The sequence below is a fragment of the Salmo trutta genome, chromosome 7 (assembly GCF_901001165.1).
Source record: "Salmo trutta chromosome 7, fSalTru1.1, whole genome shotgun sequence".
Taxonomy (NCBI): Eukaryota; Metazoa; Chordata; class Actinopteri; order Salmoniformes; family Salmonidae; genus Salmo; species Salmo trutta.
The window spans coordinates 51,790,352-51,809,861 of record NC_042963.1 but is presented as its reverse complement, the minus strand read 5'-3'; the positions used below and the strand labels follow the sequence as shown (position 1 = coordinate 51,809,861).

General features: G+C 47.5%; 1 protein-coding gene across 5 annotated transcripts in view; it reads right to left on the bottom strand.

The window, feature by feature from the left end:
- LOC115197651 (cyclin-dependent kinase 17) overlaps positions 1 to 19,510 on the bottom strand; it is a 60,306-nt gene that overhangs the window by 14,576 nt on the left and 26,220 nt on the right. For all 5 annotated transcript variants that reach the window (XM_029759384.1, XM_029759386.1, XM_029759385.1 and 2 more), the window contains 3 exons: positions 15,326 to 15,480; positions 13,444 to 13,617; positions 12,160 to 12,293 (listed from right to left, as the gene is read on the bottom strand). In XM_029759384.1, coding sequence (XP_029615244.1) covers positions 12,160 to 12,293; positions 13,444 to 13,617; positions 15,326 to 15,458 — 441 coding nt within the window. In that variant the 5' untranslated portion in view covers positions 15,459 to 15,480. The remainder of the gene's footprint in view (positions 1 to 12,159; positions 12,294 to 13,443; positions 13,618 to 15,325; positions 15,481 to 19,510) is intronic.

The following is a 19,510-nucleotide window of genomic DNA, read 5'->3' as shown; positions in this document are numbered from 1 at the left end:
TAATAGGCTCCAGGCTCCAGGAGCGCTGGTATATGGACCGTGTGATAGGCTCCAGGCTCCCTGGTATATGAACCGCGTGCTGCTGAAAAGGCCCCAGTACAGCAGTGTCTACTGTATTGACAGTTATTGATGGAGCAGTGGGCCAGAACGGCTACTAGCAGAGGTGTGGACTCGAGTCACATGACTTGGACACAAGTCAGATTCGAGTCACAAATATGATGACTTGCAACTCGACTTTGACTTTAACACCAATGACACCAGTGACTTGACTTGGACTTGAGCCTTATGACTCGACCTGACTTGATACCCTCCCCAAGCCCAAATATTAAAAATGACGCTATTAAAAAAAAGTGTGCAGCGCATCAACTCTTCATTTAACGGATTACAGTTTGAATCGGACAGCAGCCAATCAAATTGTGCCATCTGAGAAAAAGTTATGCGTGGCAGTGCAGAGGAACGACGGCGAGTGAATTCAGACGGAGCCCTTGGAAAGATGATACCCAAAATGATTATTTTCAGATATAAAGACGATGCTGTATCAACAAAAAATGGATTGCAACTTGCAAAACATACGGAAAGAAAATTACAGACAGAGGCGCAACAACTTCCAACTTTGTTCGACATTTGAAGCTGCACAAAGAACGGTAAGTCGTGGCTAATATAGCCGACAGCTATATATACTGCTCAAAAAATAAAGGGAACACTAAAATAACACATCCTAGATCTGAATGAAATAAATAATCTTAAATACTTTTTTCTTTACGTAGTTGAATGTGCTGACAACAAAATCACAAAAATAATCAATGGAAATCCAATTTATCAACCCATGGAGGTCTGGATTTGGAGTCACACTCAAAATTAAAGTGGAAAACCACACTACAAGCTGATCCAACTTTGATGTAATGTCCTTAAAACAAGTCAAAATGAGGCTCAGTAGTGTGTGTGGCCTCCACATGCCTGTATGACCTCCCTACAACGCCTGGGCATGCTCCTGATGAGGTGGCGGATGGTCTCCTGATGGATCTCCTTCAAGACCTGGACTAAAGCATCCGCCAACTCCTGGACAGTCTGTGGTGCAACGTGGCGTTGGTGGATGGAGCGAGACATGATGTCCCAGATGTGCTCAATTGGATTCAGGTCTGGGGAACGGGCAGGCCGGTCCATAGCATCAATGCCTTCCTCTTGCGGGAACTGCTGACACACTCCAGCCACATGAGGTCTAGCATTGTCTTGCATTAGGAGGAACCCAGGGCCAACCGCACCAGCATATGGTCTCACAAGGGGTCTGAGGATCTCATCTCGGTACCTAATGGCAGTCAGGTTACCTCTGGCGAGCACATGGAGGGCTGTGCGGCCCCCCAAAGAAATGCCACCCCACACCATGACTGACCCACCGCCAAACCGGTCATGCTGGAGGATGTTGCAGGCAGCAGAACGTTCTCCACGGCATCTCCAGACTCTGTCACGTCTGTCACGTGCTCAGTGTGAACCTGCTTTCATCTGTGAAGAGCACAGGGCGCCAGTGGCGAATTTGCCAATCTTGGTGTTCTCTGGCAAATGCCAAACGTCCTGCACGGTGTTGGGCTGTAAGCACAACCCCCACCTGTGGACGTCGGGCCCTCATACCACCCTCATGGAGTCTGTTTCTGACCGTTTGAGCAGACACATGCACATTTGTGGCCTGCTGGAGGTCATTTTGCAGGGCTCTGGCAGTGCTTCTCCTGCTCCTCCTTGCACAAAGGCGGAGGTAGCGGTCCTGCTGCTGGGTTGTTGCCCTCCTACGGCCTCCTCCACGTCTCCTGATGTACTGGCCTGTCTCCTGGTAGCGCCTCCATGCCCTGGACACTACGCTGACAGACACAGCAAACCTTCTTGCCACAGCTTGCATTGATGTGCCATCCTGGGCCACTTGTGTGGGTTGTAGACTCCGTCTCATGCTACCACTAGAGTGAAAGCACCACCAGCATTCAAAAGTGACCAAAACATCAGCCAGGAAGCATAGGAACTGAGAAGTGGTCTGTGGTCCCCACCTGCAGAACCACTCCTTTATTGGGGGTGTCTTGCTAATTGTCTATAACTTCCACCTGTTGTCTATTCCATTTGCACAACAGCATGTGAAATCTATTGTCAATCAGTGTTGCTTCCTAAGTGGACAGTTTGATTTCACAGAAGTGTGATTGACTTGGAGTTACATTGTGTTGTTTAAGTGTTCCCTTTATTTTTTTGAGCAGTGTATTTTATTACTTTACTAGTGTATCATGTAGGCTAACGTAACGTTAAATCAATGAGCCTCCACACAGTCAGTCAGTGCGGGAACGTGATCATTGCACCCAGATTGAGCTACAACTGGCTGGGCAGCTGGTAGCCTAAACCCTGCCTCATGTTACTACTGTTCCTAAAGCCATTGACATACGTTAGCCTACTGTAACCACACAGAGAGAGTGTGTGTGTGTGTGTGTTAAGGTTGGGAGATTGTGTACAAGCCTACATCGCCCGATTGCGCCCCATAGCGATCCTCGATAGTCGATCACTATGGGGGGGGGTCTTTCTCATGGCTACCCATGTATTTCCATGGAAATATAAAGTTTATTTGGAAAGTAATAAATATATAGATATTTTAAAAAAGCATTCATGATTTGCGTAAATGTAATATATTAACTATTACTCTTGTTAAAAATATGAAATGGTATTACATTTGGTGAAGAGCACATTATGACTTGTTTAGGACTCGGACTTGCCTGTCTTGACTTGGGACTTGAGTGCTAAGACTTGAGACTTACTTGTGACTTGTAAAACAATGACTTGGTCCCACCTCTGGCTACTAGTGTGTGGAGCTCCTTCCCTCTCCCTGTGTGCTAAAGGCAATGTGTCAATACTCATCAGGCATGTGAGGGATGTGTTGTGGTGCTCTGGGCTGAAGCTGTGCTGCCTGGAGGGGGGTCAAACAACTCGTTCCAAAACACACAAAGCAGGACTCTGTAGGGAGTGGCTCTGAACAGGAGCTAGCTAGCTAATTGTGGATCGCCTACAGGAGGCAGCGTGGGGAGAGCTATCTAACTAGCAGAGTCAGAGAGAGGGAGGGAGGGAGGGAGGAATAGAAAAAGAGAAAGAGGGTGAATGGAAAGAGAGAAAAAAGAGAACCAGAGAGGAAGAGAGGTGTTGTTTGTGGGGTTTCATGTTCCTGTGTAGCCCCCCCCCCCCCCCCCTGAAATAATCTGCTAAATGTTTTTTGGTTTGGATGTTTTTAATCCGGCCTAAGCACTTGGTCTGCGTCTCAACTGTCACCCTAGTTCAAAAGTAGTGCACTACATAGGGAATAGGGTGCCATAGGGTCCTGGTCGAAAGTAGTGCACTACATAGGGAATAGGGTGCCATTTGGGACGCATCCTTGGTCTTTTGAACGCAGCGACAGGAGCCCCTGGCAAATCCCCAGAGGGCCTGTGGTCAAAACAACCAATAAACACAGTTGGAGTGGACCTCTGCTGTCCAATCAGACGCTCCCCCTCGGCCTTCTCCCTGGTGATGATGGCTCAGCAGGTCGTAAAGAACATACAATGTGTTTCCCTGTCCGAGAGTTTAACCACCGAGTTGCACACACCAGACTCAAACCTCTCTGTAAGGCATATAGACTCCGTCTGTATCATCATATTGTTTGATGTTTTGATATTAATACATATAAAATGTTAAAACAAGAAAATGCTCTGTCAATATGTACAGTATGGAACATGTAGGTTTCTAGCAGACTCAAATCTCTCTGTAGATAATGCAGTGGTCTGTGTCAATATGTACAGTATGGAACATGTAGGTTTCTAGCAGACTCAAACCTCTCTGTAGATAATGCAGTGGTCTGTGTCAATATGTACAGTATGGAACATGTAGGTTTCTAGCAGACTCAAATCTCTCTGTAGATAATGCAGTGGTCTGTGTCAATATGTACAGTATGGAACATGTAGGTTTCTAGCAGACTCAAACCTCTCTGTAGATAATGCAGTGGTCTGTGTCAATATGTACAGTATGGAACATGTAGGTTTCTAGCAGACTCAAATCTCTCTGTAGATAATGCAGTGGTCTGTGTCAATATGTACAGTATGGAACATGTAGGTTTCTAGCAGACTCAAATCTCTCTGTAGATAATGCAGTGGTCTGTGTCAATATGTACAGTATGGAACATGTAGGTTTCTAGCAGACTCAAACCTCTCTGTAGATAATGCAGTGGTCTGTGTCAATATGTACAGTATGAAAGCATATACACCATGTGGCAAGTTCTACATCAGGTTTTTGATGTTGTGAATGCCAATTGTGAAGAAAAAACACCCATTGGTTTTTCTCTTCTGTTTTGTTGTTCCCAAGGCAGGCCTCGTTGCTCGGTACTTTTCTGGAAAACAACCAATCCCTTTTCCTTGTGGACATCACTCATCATATGCCCTTCCCAGTTTGTCTTCCAAAGCTAGATTTACAGTAGTAAGATTTAGATTCTGGATACTAGTTTGATGACAAACAATGTTGCTGTTGGATCTTTGTCTGGTCTGTCACACACACACACTAATAGCTTGATGTGTCATGAGGACCTGCGGGTGGTGTGTGTGAGACACAAGGTAAGATCACGTTTGTGGGGCCTCCCGAGTGGTGCAGTGGTCTAAGGCAATGCATCGCAGTGCTAGCTGTGCCACTGGAAATCCTGGTTCGAGTCCAGGCTCTGCCACAACCGGCTGCGGCCAGGAGACCCATGGGGCGGCGCACAATTGGCCAAGCGTCATCCGGGTTAGGGGAGGGTTTGGCCGGCAGGGAAGTCCTTGTCCGGCACTAACGTCTCCTGTGGCGGGCCGGGCGCAGTGCACGCTGACACGGTCGCCAGCTGTACAGTGTTTCCTCCAACACATTGGTGTGGCTGGCTTCCGGGTTAAGAGGGCATTGGTGTCAAGAAGCAGTGCGGCTTGGTTGGGTTGTGTTTCGGAGGATGCATGGATATCGACCTTCATCTGTCCTGAGTCCGTACGGGAGTTGCATGGATATCGACCTTCATCTGTCCTGAGTCCGTACGGGAGTTGCATGGATATCGACCTTCATCTGTCCTGAGTCCGTACGGGAGTTGCATGGATATCGACCTTCATCTGTCCTGAGTCCGTACGGGAGTTGCATGGATATCGACCTTCATCTGTCCTGAGTCCGTACGGGAGTTGCATGGATATCGACCTTCATCTGTCCTGAGTCCGTACGGGAGTTGCATGGATATCGACCTTCATCTGTCCTGAGTCCGTACGGGAGTTGCATGGATATCGACCTTCATCTGTCCTGAGTCCGTACGGGAGTTGCATGGATATCGACCTTCATCTGTCCTGAGTCCGTACGGGAGTTGCATGGATATCGACCTTCATCTGTCCTGAGTCCGTACGGGAGTTGCATGGATATCGACCTTCATCTGTCCTGAGTCCGTACGGGAGTTGCATGGATATCGACCTTCATCTGTCCTGAGTCCGTACGGGAGTTGCATGGATATCGACCTTCATCTGTCCTGAGTCCGTACGGGAGTTGCATGGATATCGACCTTCATCTGTCCTGAGTCCGTACGGGAGTTGCATGGATATCGACCTTCATCTGTCCTGAGTCCGTACGGGAGTTGCATGGATATCGACCTTCATCTGTCCTGAGTCCGTACGGGAGTTGCATGGATATCGACCTTCATCTGTCCTGAGTCCGTACGGGAGTTGCATGGATATCGACCTTCATCTGTCCTGAGTCCGTACGGGAGTTGCATGGATATCGACCTTCATCTGTCCTGAGTCCGTACGGGAGTTGCATGGATATCAACCTTCATCTGTCCTGAGTCCGTACGGGAGTTGCATGGATATCGACCTTCATCTGTCCTGAGTCCGTACGGGAGTTGCAGCAATGAGACAAGAATGTAACTACCGAAAAAGGGGTGAACATTTTTATATATTTTTTTTAAATACAAAAAATGTTAAATATTATGTTTGTGTTAAGATTTTGTACGTGTTAAGATTAGGTACAGTATGTGCTAAGACTACTACGTATGCATCTTCTCTACCCAAAATTACAACCAACTAATTGCAGCATTACCACAAATATGGAAGAGGCAAGTCGAAGGGGGAAAAAGGAAGGAACTTCCCTGTCGGCCATTCATTAAAGACCAAAAATGGTTAAAGAAAATGGTGATGAATTTCATTTCATTTAAGGAAACAGTTCAATTTCATTTAACTGTGCCATATAAATTGCAAAATAGTTGGGAAAAGATTTATGATTCCATGGCACGTGGTTTATGAATTGACAAGCAATACGACACCGGATTCAAAACTTACCTATAGACCAATAGAATGTTATATATATATATATATCTTTCCAACTCTGCAGATTTTGCTGCGAGGAAGCAGTCATTAGATCATTTATTTTGGTACTGTCCATATGTAGCTTGTATTTGGTCACAGGTCCAGGAATGGCTGAAGAATTGCAACATTTACCCAGAACTAACGCTGCAGATAGAAATACTGGGTGATTTCAAAAGTCAATCGATCAATAATATAATAATTATTTTATCTTTAATTTACAATCTGTAGAAGCTATGAGAATAGAAAGGTTCAGTACTTTTGCGAAGCATCACAGCCCAGTTGAAAAATATATGTCTGCTAGAAATCCAAAATGGAGGGTGTTAAGAGATAGATGGGAGTGGTTGAATGGAGCTGAAGGGTGGGACTAATAACAAGATAACCAATATAAAACATACGAGGTCTGTAAAATGTATATAGGTTCAGAAATGTTGTGAAATAGCACAGTTACAAATAGAAATAAAACTGGATGGATATCAGAAATAGAGGAAGGAATAGAAACAAACTATTGTCAAATAGATTGTGTCTGTAAAATATGTATAGTCTGTATAAACTGAAGGTAGAAGCTTAAGTGTTATTGTTTATTAGTTTACTCCAATTGGGGGAGGGGTGGTAGGGTTTGGGGAATAATAAAAGTATATTCCCAAAAAATAAGTGTGTATGTTCAACCACATACATAAACTCAGCAAAAAAAGAAAATGTCCCTTTTTCAGGACCCGGTCTTTCAAAGATAATTCGTAAAAATCCAAATTACTTCACAGATCTTCATTGTAAAGAGTTTAAACACTGCTTCCCATGCTTGTTCAATGAACCATAAACAATTAATGAACATGCACCTGTGGAACGGTCGTTAAGACACTAACAGCTTACAGACGGTAGGCAATTAAGGTCACAGTTATGAAAACTTAGGACACTAAAGAGGCCTGTCTACTGACCCTGAAAAACACCAAAAGAAAGATGCCCAGGGTCCCTGCTTATCTGCATGAACGTGCCTTAGGCATGCTGCAAGGAGGCATGAGGACTGCAGATGTGGCCAGGGCAATAAATTGCAATGTCCGTACTGTGAGACGCCTAAGACAGTGCTACAGGGAGACAGGACGGACAGCTGATTGTCCTCACAGTGGCAGACCATGTGTAACAACACCTGCACAGGATCGGTACATCCGAACATCACACCTGCGGGACAGGTACAGGATGGCAACAACAACTGCCCGAGTTACACCAGGAAGGCACAATCCCTCCATCAGTGCTCAGACTGTCCGCAATAAGCTGAGAGAGGCTGGACTGAGGGCTTGTAGGCCTGTTGTAAGGCAGGTCCTCACCAGACATCACTGGCAACAACATCGCCTGTGGGCACAAACTCACCGTCGCTGGACCAGACAGGACTAGCAAAAATTGCTCTTCCCTGACGAGTCGGGGTTTTGTCTCACCAGGGGTAATGGTCGGATTCACGTTTATCGTCGAAGGTATAAGCGTTACACCGAGGCCTGTACTTTGGAGCGGGATCGATTTGGAGGTGGAGGGTCCATCATGGTCTGGGGTGGTGTGTCAATGCATCATCGGACTGAGCTTGTTGTCATTGCAGGCAATCTCAACGCTGTGCGTTACAGGGAAGACATCCTTCTCCCTCATGTGGTACCCTTCCTGCAGGCTCATCCTGACATGACCCTCCAGCATGACAATGCCACCAGCCATACTGCTCATTCTGTGCGTGATTTCCTACAAGACAGGAATGTCAGTGTTCTGCCATGGCCAGCGAAGAGCCCGGATCTCAATCCCATTGAGCACAGACTGGAATATGTTCCGGGATTCATCCAATGGCATTGAGGAATACACCACCTCAGTCATCGGCTTCATCAGTGCATCGATGACATCATCCCCACAGTGACTGTACGTACATATCCCAACCAGAAGCGATGGATTACAGGCAACATCCGCATTGAGCTAAAGGCTAGAACTAACGCTTTCAAGGAGCGGGAGACTAATCCGGACGCTTATAAGAAATCCCGCTATGCCCTCAGACGAACCATCAAACAAACAAAGCGTCAATACAGGATTAAGATTGAATCCTACTACACCGGCTCTGACGCTCGTCGGATGTGGCAGGGCTTGAAAACTATTACGGACTACAAAGGGAAACCCAGACGCGAGCTGCCCAATGACACAAGCCTACCAGACGAGCTAAATGCATTTTATGATTGCTTCGAGTCAAGCAACAATGAAGCATGCACGAGAGCACCAGCTGTTCTGGATGACTGTGTGATAACGCTCTCGGGTAGCCGATGTGAACATAACTTTTAAACAGGTCAACATTCACAAAGCCGCTGGGCCAGACGGATTACCTGGACGTGTACTCAAAGCATGCGCGGACCAACTGTCAAGTGTCTTCACTGACATTTTCAACCTCTCCCTGACCGAGTCTGTAATACCTACATGTTTCAAGCAGACCACCATAGTCCCTGTGCCCAGGGAAGCGAAGGTAACCTGCCTAAATGATTACCGACCAGTGGCACTCATGTCAGTAGCCATAAAGTGCTTTGAAAGGCTGGTCATGGCTCACATTAACAGCATCCTCCCAGACACCCTAGACCCACTCCAATTTGCATACAGCCCCAACAGATCCACAGATGACACAATCTCAATCGCACTCCACACTGCCCTTTCTCACCTGGACAAAAGGAACACCTATGTGGGAATGCTGTTCATTGACTACAGCTCAGCGTTCAACACCATAGTGCCCACGAAGCTCATCACTAAGCTAAGGACTCTGGAACAAAACACCTCCCTCTGCAACTGGATCCTGGACTTTCTGACGGGCCACTCCCAGGTGGTAAGAGTAGGCAACAACACGTCTGCCATGATGATCCTTAACACTGGGGCCCCTCAGGGTTTTGTACTTAGTCCCCTCCTGTATTCCCTGTTCACTCACGACTGCATGGCCAAACACGACTCCAACACCATCATTAGGTTTGCTGACGACACAACAGTGGTAGGCCTGATCACCGACAACTATGAGACAACCTATAGGGAGGAGGTCAGAGAACTGGAAGTGTGGTGCCAGGACAACAACCTCTCCCTCAATGTGAGCAAGACTAAGGAGCTGATCGTGGACTACAGAAAAAGGCGGGCCGAACAGGCCCCCATTAACATTGACGGGGCTGTAGTAGAGTGGGTTGAGAGTTTCAAGTTCCTTGGTGTCCACATCACCAACGAACTATCACTGTCCAAACATACCAAGACAGTTGTGAAGAGGGCACGACAAAACCTTTTCCCCCTCAGGAGACTGAAAAGATTTCGCATGGGTTCCCAGATCCTCAAAAGGTTCTACAGCTGCACCATCGAGAGCATCCTGACCGGTTGCATCACCGCCTGGTACGGCAACTTCTCGGCATCTGACCGAAAGGCGCTATAGAGGGTAGTGCGTACGGCCCAGTACATCACTGGGGCCAAGCTTCCTGCCATCCAGGACCTATATAATAGGCAGTGTCAGAGGAAAGCCCATAACATTGTCAGAGACTCCAGTCAGGAGTTATAGACTGCACCAAGTTATAGACTGCACCAAGTCTAGGACCAAAAGGCTCCTCAACAGCTTCTACCCCCAAGCCATAAGACTGCTCAACAATTAATAAAATTGCCACCACACAATTTACATTGACCCCCTCCCTTTTGTACACTGCTGCTACTCGCTGTTTGTTTGTTACCTATGCATAGTCACTTCGCCTCCACCTACATATACAGATTACCTCAATTAGCCTGTACGCCCGCACACTGACTCGGTAATGGTGCCCCCTGTATATAGCCTTGTTATTGTTATTGTGTTACTTTTTATTATATCTTTTAATTTTAGTCTACTTGGTAAATATTTTCTTCTTCTTGAACTGCACTGTTGGTTATGGGCTTGTAATTAAGGATTTCACGGTAAAGATTCGGACCGCAGAGTGAAGGAAAAGCAGCCAACAATTGCTAAGCATATGTGGGAACTCCTTCAAGACAGTTGGAAAAGCATTCCAGGTGAAGCTGGTTGAGAGAATGCCAAGATTGCTTTGATGACAGCTTTGCACAAAGGGTGGCTATTTGAAGAATCTCAAATATATTTTGATTTGTTAAACACTTTTTTGGTTACTACATGATTCCAAATGTGTTATTTCATAGTTTTGATGTCGTCACTATTATTCTACAATGTAGAAAATAGTAAAAATAAAGAAAACCCATTGAATTAGTAGGTGTTCTAAAACCTTTAACCGGTAGAGTGCACACATACACACAACAACAACCGTTCAAAAGTTTGGGGTCACTTAGAAATGTCCTTGTTTTTGAAAGAAAAGCAAATTTGTCCATTAAAATAACATCGAATTGTTCAGAAATACAGTGTAGACATTGTTAATGTTGTAAATGACTATTGTAGCTGGAAACGGCTGATTTTTTAAGGAATATCTACATTGGCATACAGAGGCCCATTATCAGCAACCATGACTCATGTGTTCCAATGGCATGTTGTGTTAGCTAATCCAAGTTTGTCATTTTAAAAAGCTAATTGATCATTAGAAAACCCTTTTGCAATTATATTAGCACAGCTGAAAACTGTTGTCCTGATTAAAGAAGCAATAAAACTGTCCTTCTTTAGACTAGTTGAGTATCTGGAGCATCAGCATTTGTGGGTTTGATTACAGGCTCAAAACGGCCAGAAACAAATAACTTTATTCTGAAACTCATCAGTCTATTCTTGTTCTGAGAAATGAAGGCTATTCCATGTGAGAAATTGTCAATAAACTGAAGACCTCGTACAACGCTGTGTACTACTCCTTTCACAGAACAGCGCAAAGTTGCTCTAACTAGAATAAAGAGAGGAGTGGGAGGCCCCGGTGCACAACTGAGCAAGAGGACAAGTATATTAGAGTGTCGAGTTTGAGAAACAGATGCCTCACAGGTCCTTAACTGGAAGCTTCATTAAATAGTACCCGCAAAATACCAGTCTCAAGGTCAACAATGAAGAGGCGACTCCGGACTCAGAGTTTCTCTGTCCAGTGTGTGTTCTTTCGCCCATCTTAATCTGTCCTTTTTATTGGCCAGTCTGAAATATGGCCTTTTCTTTGCAACCCTGCCTAAAAGGCCAGCATCCCGGAGTCGCCTCTTCACTGGACAGTTTATTAGGTACACACAGCTAGTACTGGGTCATACCCCACTTTGCCTCTAGAATAGCCTGAATTTGTCTGTTTGTGGATCGCCTATTAGCTTGTACAATTCTTGCCCTTATCCTTCAACCTCTCTCATGAACAAGCTGTTTTCACCCACAGGACTGCCGCTGACTGGGTGTTTTTTTGTTTGCCGCTCCATTCTCGGGAAACCCTAGACACTGTCGTGCGTGAAAAGCCCAGGAGGGCGGACGTTTCTGAGACACTGGATCCGGCGTGCCTGGCACCAACGATCATACCACGCTCAAAGTCACTTAGGTCACTCGTTTTGCCCATTCCAGTAACTGAATGTCTCCCTGCCTGTCTTCCTGCTTTATATAGCAAACCACGGCCACAACTCACTGCCTGTAGGAGACATCAATTTCCCCAAACGGGGTGGTGTACCTAATAAACTGGCCGGTGAGTGTATATGATCAAGGGTACGTGAGGTGAGGAATGAACTGCGTGTGAGAGAGATAGTGAGTGGAGGACAGTGGAAGTATAATAAAAAAATAATCTCCCCCCTAAACTTCCATTGTCCTCCAAAAGTAGTTGAACGCCTCTGACAAAAAACCCTTCCGATCCTCCTCCACCCTGGAGCGGGCAGTGAAGGGATGAAGGTGGGTCAGACCGTGGGCTAGACGTACCTCTGCAGAGATGCGTCGGTTGCCCCTGTTCCTCAGACACACCCCTGTGGGGGACTGAACCTCGTCTGAGCTGGTCCCTGATGCCTGGTCACTCTCTCCATCAGAACCCATCTTCATATTCTCATGGACAATGTCTAAGAGAGGAGGGGGAGAGTGGGAGGAGAGGGATGAAACAGAGAGAGGAGGAGGAGAGTGGGAGGAGAGGGATGAAACAGAGAGAGAGGAGGGGGAGAGTGGGAGGAGAAGGATGAAACAGAGAGAGGAGGGGGAGAGTGGGACGAGAGGGATGAAACAGAGAGGGGAGGGGGAGAGTGGGAGGAGAGGGATGAAACAGAGAGAGGAGGGGGAGAGTGGGACGAGAGGGATGAAACAGAGAGAGAGGAGGGGGAGAGTGGGAGGAGAAGGATGAAACAGAGAGAGAGGAGGGGGAGAGTGGGACGAGAGGGATGAAACAGAGAGAGAGGAGGGGGGAGAGTGGGAGGAGAAGGATGAAACAGAGAGAGAGGAGGGGGAGAGTGGGAGGAGAAGGATGAAACAGAGAGAGAGGAGGGGGAGAGTGGGACGAGAGGGATGAAACAGAGAGAGAGGAGGGGGAGAGTGGGAGGAGAGGGATGAAACAGAGAGAGGAGGGGGAGAGTGGGAGGAGAGGGATGAAACAGAGAGAGAAGAGGGGGAGAGTGGGAGGAGAGGGATGAAACAGAGAGAGGAGGGGGAGAGTGGGAGGAGAGGGATGAAACAGAGAGAGAGGAGGGGGAGAGTGGGAGGAGAGGGATGAAACAGAGAGAGAGGAGGGGGAGAGTGGGAGGAGAAGGATGAAACAGAGAGAGGAGGGGGAGAGTGGGAGGAGAGGGATGAAACAGAGAGAGGAGGGGGAGAGTGGGAGGAGAGGGATGAAACAGAGAGAGGAGGGGGAGAGTGGGAGGAGAGGGATGAAACAGAGAGAGGAGGAGGAGAGTGGGAGGAGAGGGATGAAACAGAGAGAGGAGGGGGAGAGTGGGAGGAGAGGGATGAAACAGAGAGAGGATGTGCCATTTTCACAGGATGAGGTCAATATGGAAAAAAATTGCCCGCCCTGACAAGGACTGTATAATCACTACTTGATAAGAGCAGAGGGACCATAAACACGACTAAATGTTATTCTTTCCATCAAACTCAACGTCATCCACTGCTGCTGGGAACTATAGCAGCAACCACTCCCTGGTCAGTTTCCACTGTCCTACCCTCTCTCAGATGACGCTGTGTGTGTGTGTGTGTGTGTGTGTGTGTGTGTGTGTGTGGTCTCACCAAGGCGGCTGCCATTGCGTTGCACGGCCATGAAAGACCCTAGCCCTCCTCCACCTATGACGCTCTGGGGTCTCCGCAGAGGGGGCTTCTTGAAGGAACTAGTGTACTGGTGCAGGAAGGAGTGAACACTGTGGGCCGAGGGGGGAAGCCCGTGACCGTTATGCACCATGGTCCCTGTGTTGGTGGGAAGAGACAGAACTGTGAATCAATACGAGTACCTCAGATTAGAATACTGTTAGCTGTACTGTATAACACTGTTTAGCATAGATGGAACCAGGAGTTCTTCCCCAACCAAGTAACCTGACCAGGGAAAACCCAAGGCCTAAAACAAGGCATACTGTCAGGAAATGCAATCCCCTATATGCATTTCACTGCGGCACACCACCGCTGCTAAAATGTGGATGCCACAAAAAGAAAAGTCCTCCTGGAAAAAAACCTCTTAGGGGAAACACTGTTAGGTGTTGTCAAAGAGAGATTATTAGACCTTGTGTGTGGACAGATCAGAATACATCAATACAGAGAGAAAGAGGGATATAGAGAAAACTAACAGGATTAAGATCAAAGAAGAACATCAGAGAGAAAACAGAAAGTCTCTCAAAACAACAGATGACCAAACACACTCCTTCCAACATCGTTACTAGATAACACACACACACACACACACACACACACACACACACGTCTTATTCCACTACTACTGCAGTGTTGTTGCGTTATATAAATCAGATTAAGGCTATGGTATTAGGACTCCTCCCCATCACACCATCTCTACTCATCTGACCATTCCATTCTGTCTCATGGACTTATACTGGCAAACACACAGCAGTCTGCCGCAACACAATCCCCTCTGCTGAAGAACACACAAGTAAATCCTCCTCCTACACACACACACACACACCTTTAATATCCCACCACACACACACCTAATCCGTCCCTATTCAGGAGCAGGGAACAGTCAGGGCAGATGTGGGGTTTAAAAGCTCTTTAAAAAACATGGATGAGCTGATTGAGTGAAATCTTTTCTATTTTACCTTTATTTAACTAGGCAAGTCAATTAAGAACAAATTCTTATTTTCAATGACGGCCTAGGAACAGTGGGTTAACTGCCTTGTTCAGGGGCAGAACGACAGATTTTTAGTCGACCTTGTCAGCTCGGGGATTCAATCTTGCAACCTTTCAGTTACTAGTCCAACGCTCTAACCACTAGACTACCTGCCGCCCAGAATACCTGAATACCAACAGAGAATAAGAGAGGGGAGCTGGTTAAAAGGAGAGAAGAAGAGAGAAGCCGGTTAAAAGGAGAGAAGAAGAGAGAGAAGCTGGTTAAAAGGAGAGAAGAAGAGAGAGAAGCTGGTTAAAAGGAGAGAAGAAGAGAGAGAAGGATGGGAAGCTGGTTAAAAGGAGAGAAGAAGAGAGAGAAGCTGGTTAAAAGGAGAGAAGAAGAGGGAAGGATGGGAAGCTGGTTAAAAGGAGAGAAGAAGAGGGAAGGAGAGGGGAGCTGGGTAGGAGAGAATAGCTGTTGAAGAAAAGGAGAGGGGTGCTGGGAAAAACATTGATAAAGCCTGGTGATGAAAGAGAGGGAGAGACAGGACAGAGAACGAGGAGAGAAATGTGTTTCAAGATGAACAGCTGCTTTCACCGAGTCCTCTAAGTCACTGTGGCAATGTCATGGAAACTCTAGAACGTTCGAGACCCTGACAAGCCAGCACCATAGCAACGCCACGGCAGCCGACGACAACACCAGACTATCCCTGGAAGGCTTAATACCAGCTGAGAGATAGTGTGACATAGCTGGTTAATTATCTTTGTTTTGATGCCTCGCAGGCTACATACAACCTTCTACATACAGTCCCCCCCCCCACACACACGTGCAGACACACACCCTCACTGCTGTCCTTGATGCCGTTCTCCTCTATAGTCATCTGTTCAGACAGTTCAGACAGAGACTCATCGATGGTCTGACTCCCTCTCAGAGTCTGGGACAGCCTCCTCCTAAACCTCTTCATCTTCTCCATGGAGCTCTCTGGCAGGGGACGTCTGGGGAGAGAAGAGAGGAGGGGACAGTCAGTAAGGTCTGGGGAGAGGAGAGGACAGTCAGTAAGGTCTGGGGAGAGGAGAGAGGAGAGGACAGTCAGTAAGGTCTGGGGAGAGAAGAGAGGAGGGGACAGTCAGTAAGGTCTGGGGAGAGAAGAGAGGACAGCCAGTAAGGTCTGGGGAGAGAAGAGAGGAGGGGACAGTCAGTAAGGTCTGGGGAGAGAAGAGAGGAGGGGACAGCCAGTAAGGTCTGGGGAGAGGAGGGGACAGCCAGTAAGGTCTGGGGAGAGGAGAGAGGAGGGGACAGTCAGTAAGGTCTGGGGAGAGAAGAGAGGAGGGGACAGTCAGTAAGGTCTGGGGAGAGAAGAGAGGAGGGGACAGCCAGTAAGGTCTGGGGAGAGGAGGGGACAGCCAGTAAGGTCTGGGGAGAGGAGAGAGGAGGGGACAGTCAGTAAGGTCTGGGGAGAGAAGAGAGGAGGGGACAGTCAGTAAGGTCTGGGGAGAGGAGGGGACAGCCAGTAAGGTCTGGGGAGAGAAGAGAGGAGGGGACAGCCAGTAAGGTCTGGGGAGAGAAGAGAGGAGGGGACAGTCAGTAAGGTCTGGGGAGAGAAGAGAGGAGGGGACAGTCAGTAAGGTCTGGGGAGAGAAGAGAGGAGGGGACAGTCAGTAAGGTCTGGGGAGAGAAGAGAGGAGGGGACAGTCAGTAAGGTCTGGGGAGAGGAGAGAGGAGGGGACAGTCAGTAAGGTCTGGGGAGAGGAGGGGACAGCCAGTAAGGTCTGGGAGAGAAGAGAGGAGGGGACAGTCAGTAAGGTCTGGGGAGAGAAGAGAGGAGGGGACAGTCAGTAAGGTCTGGGGAGAGAAGAGAGGAGAGGACAGCCAGTAAGGTCTGAGGAGAGGAGAGGACAGCCAGTAAGGTCTGGGGAGAGAAGAGAGGAGGGGACAGTCAGTAAGGTCTGGGGAGAGGAGAGGACAGCCAGTAAGGTCTGGGGAGAGAAGAGAGGAGGGGACAGTCAGTAAGGTCTGGGGAGAGGAGAGAGGAGGGGACAGTCAGTAAGGTCTGGGGAGAGAAGAGAGGAGGGGACAGTCAGTAAGGTCTGGGGAGAGAAGAGAGGAGAGGACAGCCAGTAAGGTCTGAGGAGAGGAGAGGACAGCCAGTAAGGTCTGGGGAGAGAAGAGAGGAGGGGACAGTCAGTAAGGTCTGGGGAGAGGAGAGGACAGCCAGTAAGGTCTGGGGAGAGAAGAGAGGAGGGGACAGTCAGTAAGGTCTGGGGAGAGGAGAGAGGAGGGGACAGTCAGTAAGGTCTGGGGAGAGAAGAGAGGAGGGGACAGTCAGTAAGGTCTGGGGAGAGAAGAGAGGAGAGGACAGCCAGTAAGGTCTGAGGAGAGGAGAGGACAGCCAGTAAGGTCTGGGGAGAGAAGAGAGGAGGGGACAGTCAGTAAGGTCTGGGGAGAGGAGAGGACAGCCAGTAAGGTCTGGGGAGAGAAGAGAGGAGGGGACAGTCAGTAAGGTCTGGGGAGAGGAGAGGACAGCCAGTAAGGTCTGGGGAGAGGAGGGGACAGCCAGTAAGGTCTGAGGAGAGGAGAGGACAGCCAGTAAGGTCTGAGGAGAGGAGAGGACAGCCAGTAAGGTCTGGGGAGAGGAGGGGACAGCCAGTAAGGTCTGGGGAGAGGAGGGGACAGCCAGTAAGGTCTGGGGAGAGAAGAGAGGAGGGGACAGTCAGTAAGGTCTGGGGAGAGGAGAGGACAGCCAGTAAGGTCTGGGGAGAGGAGGGGACAGCCAGTAAGGTCTGAGGAGAGGAGAGGACAGCCAGTAAGGTCTGGGGAGAGAAGAGAGGAGGGGACAGCCAGTAAGGTCTGGGGAGAGGAGGGGACAGCCAGTAAGGTCTGAGGAGAGGAGAGGACAGCCAGTAAGGTCTGGGGAGAGGAGGGGACAGCCAGTAAGGTCTGGGGAGAGGAGGGGACAGCCAGTAAGGTCTGGGGAGAGGAGGGGACAGCCAGTAAGGTCTGGGGAGAGGAGAGGACAGCCAGTAAGGTCTGAGGAGAGGAGAGGACAGCCAGTAAGGTCTGGGGAGAGGAGAGGACAGCCAGTAAGGTCTGGGGAGAGGAGAGGACAGCCAGTAAGGTCTGGGGAGAGGAGAGGACAGCCAGTAAGGTCTGGGGAGAGGAGAGGACAGCCAGTAAGGTCTGGGGAGAGGAGAGGACAGCCAGTAAGGTCTGGGGAGAGGAGAGGACAGCCAGTAAGGTCTGGGGAGAGGAGAGGACAGCCAGTAAGGTCTGGGGAGAGGAGGGGACAGCCAGTAAGGTCTGGGGAGAGAGTCATCTGAGGGAAATGGATACCCACACACTGTTACATGTACTCAGTTTATCTTATTGTGGAATATTATAGCAGAAAAGAGTAACAGATAGCCGAAGAAAAACTACTGAGTACACACCTTGAAATGAAGAGGCCCGATAGATACTTATAATACCTATGGTTTTCAGCATGCTGTTCAAACAACTGGAGACGGACAGAAGGGTGGGTTCATAACAAACCAACTGTTTTACCTTGTTAGCTAGCAGATAGATCCTTGTTAGCTAGCAGATAGATCCTTGTTAGCTAGCAGATAGATCCTTGTTAGCTAGCAGATAGATCCTTGTTAGCTAGCAGATAGATCCTTGTTAGCTAGCAGATAGATCCTTGTTAGCTAGCCGATAGATCCTTGTTAGCTAGCCGATAGATCCTTGTTAGCTAGCCGATAGATCCTTGTTAGCTAGCAGATAGATCCATGTTAGCTAGCAGATAGATCCATGTTAGCTAGCAGATAGAGCCTTGTTAGCTAGCAGATAGAGCCTTGTTAGCTAGCAGATAGATCCTTGTTAGCTAGCAGATAGATCCTTGTTAGCTAGCAGATAGATCCTTGTTAGCTAGCAGATAGATCCTTGTTAGCTAGCAGATAGATCCTTGTTAGCTAGCAGATAGATCCTTGTTAGCTAGCAGATAGATCCTTGTTGGCTAAACATGAAATATAAAGATTAGCTGACTAATCATTAGCACGTGGGCTTGAGAGATTGTTGATGAGACCTGTGTTAATTTTCAACAAGAAGTGATCATTATTAGTGAATGTGCATTTTGCATGGTTCTAGTTACATTTGTAACAAAAAAGGGCATGTTCACAGACTTGAAAGCCAGATCAGTGATTATTGCACAAAAAAAGCAGGTTAGACTATTTTGATAAAATAATAAAATGATTAGTGGGTCTAATGGTTGATGAACTTATCCTCTGCAGCAGAGGTAACTCTGGGTCTTCGTTTCCTGTTGCAGTCCTCATGAGAGCCAGTTTCATCATAGCGCTTGATGGTTTTTGCGACTGCACTTGAAGAAACGTTCAAAGTTCTTGACATTTTCCGTATTGACTGACCTTCATGTCTTAAAGTAATGATGGACTGTCGTTTCTCTTTGCTTATTTGAGCTGTTCTTGCCATAATATGGACTTGGTCTTTTACCAAATAGGGCTATCTTCTGTATACCACCACTACCTTGTCACAACACAACTAATTGGCTCAAACACATTAAGGAAAGAAATTCCACAAATTCACTTTTAACAAGGCACACCTGGTAATTGAAATGCATTCCAGGTGACTACCTCATGAAGCTGGTTGAGAGAATGCCAAGAGTGTGCAAAGCTGTCATCAAGGCAAAGGGTGGCTACTTTGAAGTATCTCAAATATAAAATATATATTTTGATTTGTATAACACTTTTTTGGTTACAAAATTATTCCATGTGTTATTTCATAGGTTTTGATGTCTTCACTATTTCTCTACAATGTAGAAAATAGTACAAATAAAGAAAAACCCTTGAATGAGTAAGTGTCCAAACTTTTGACTGGTAATGTATATCATGAATCACCCATAAGTTAGGCCATATCGCCCAGCCCTAGCAAGACGCAACATGTTCTGGAAACTTCCCTAATAAAATCAACCCTGCTTCAAAGAGTTCACAAGGAATACATGCATCAAACACACCTCAAGCAATATACACCAATACCACATCT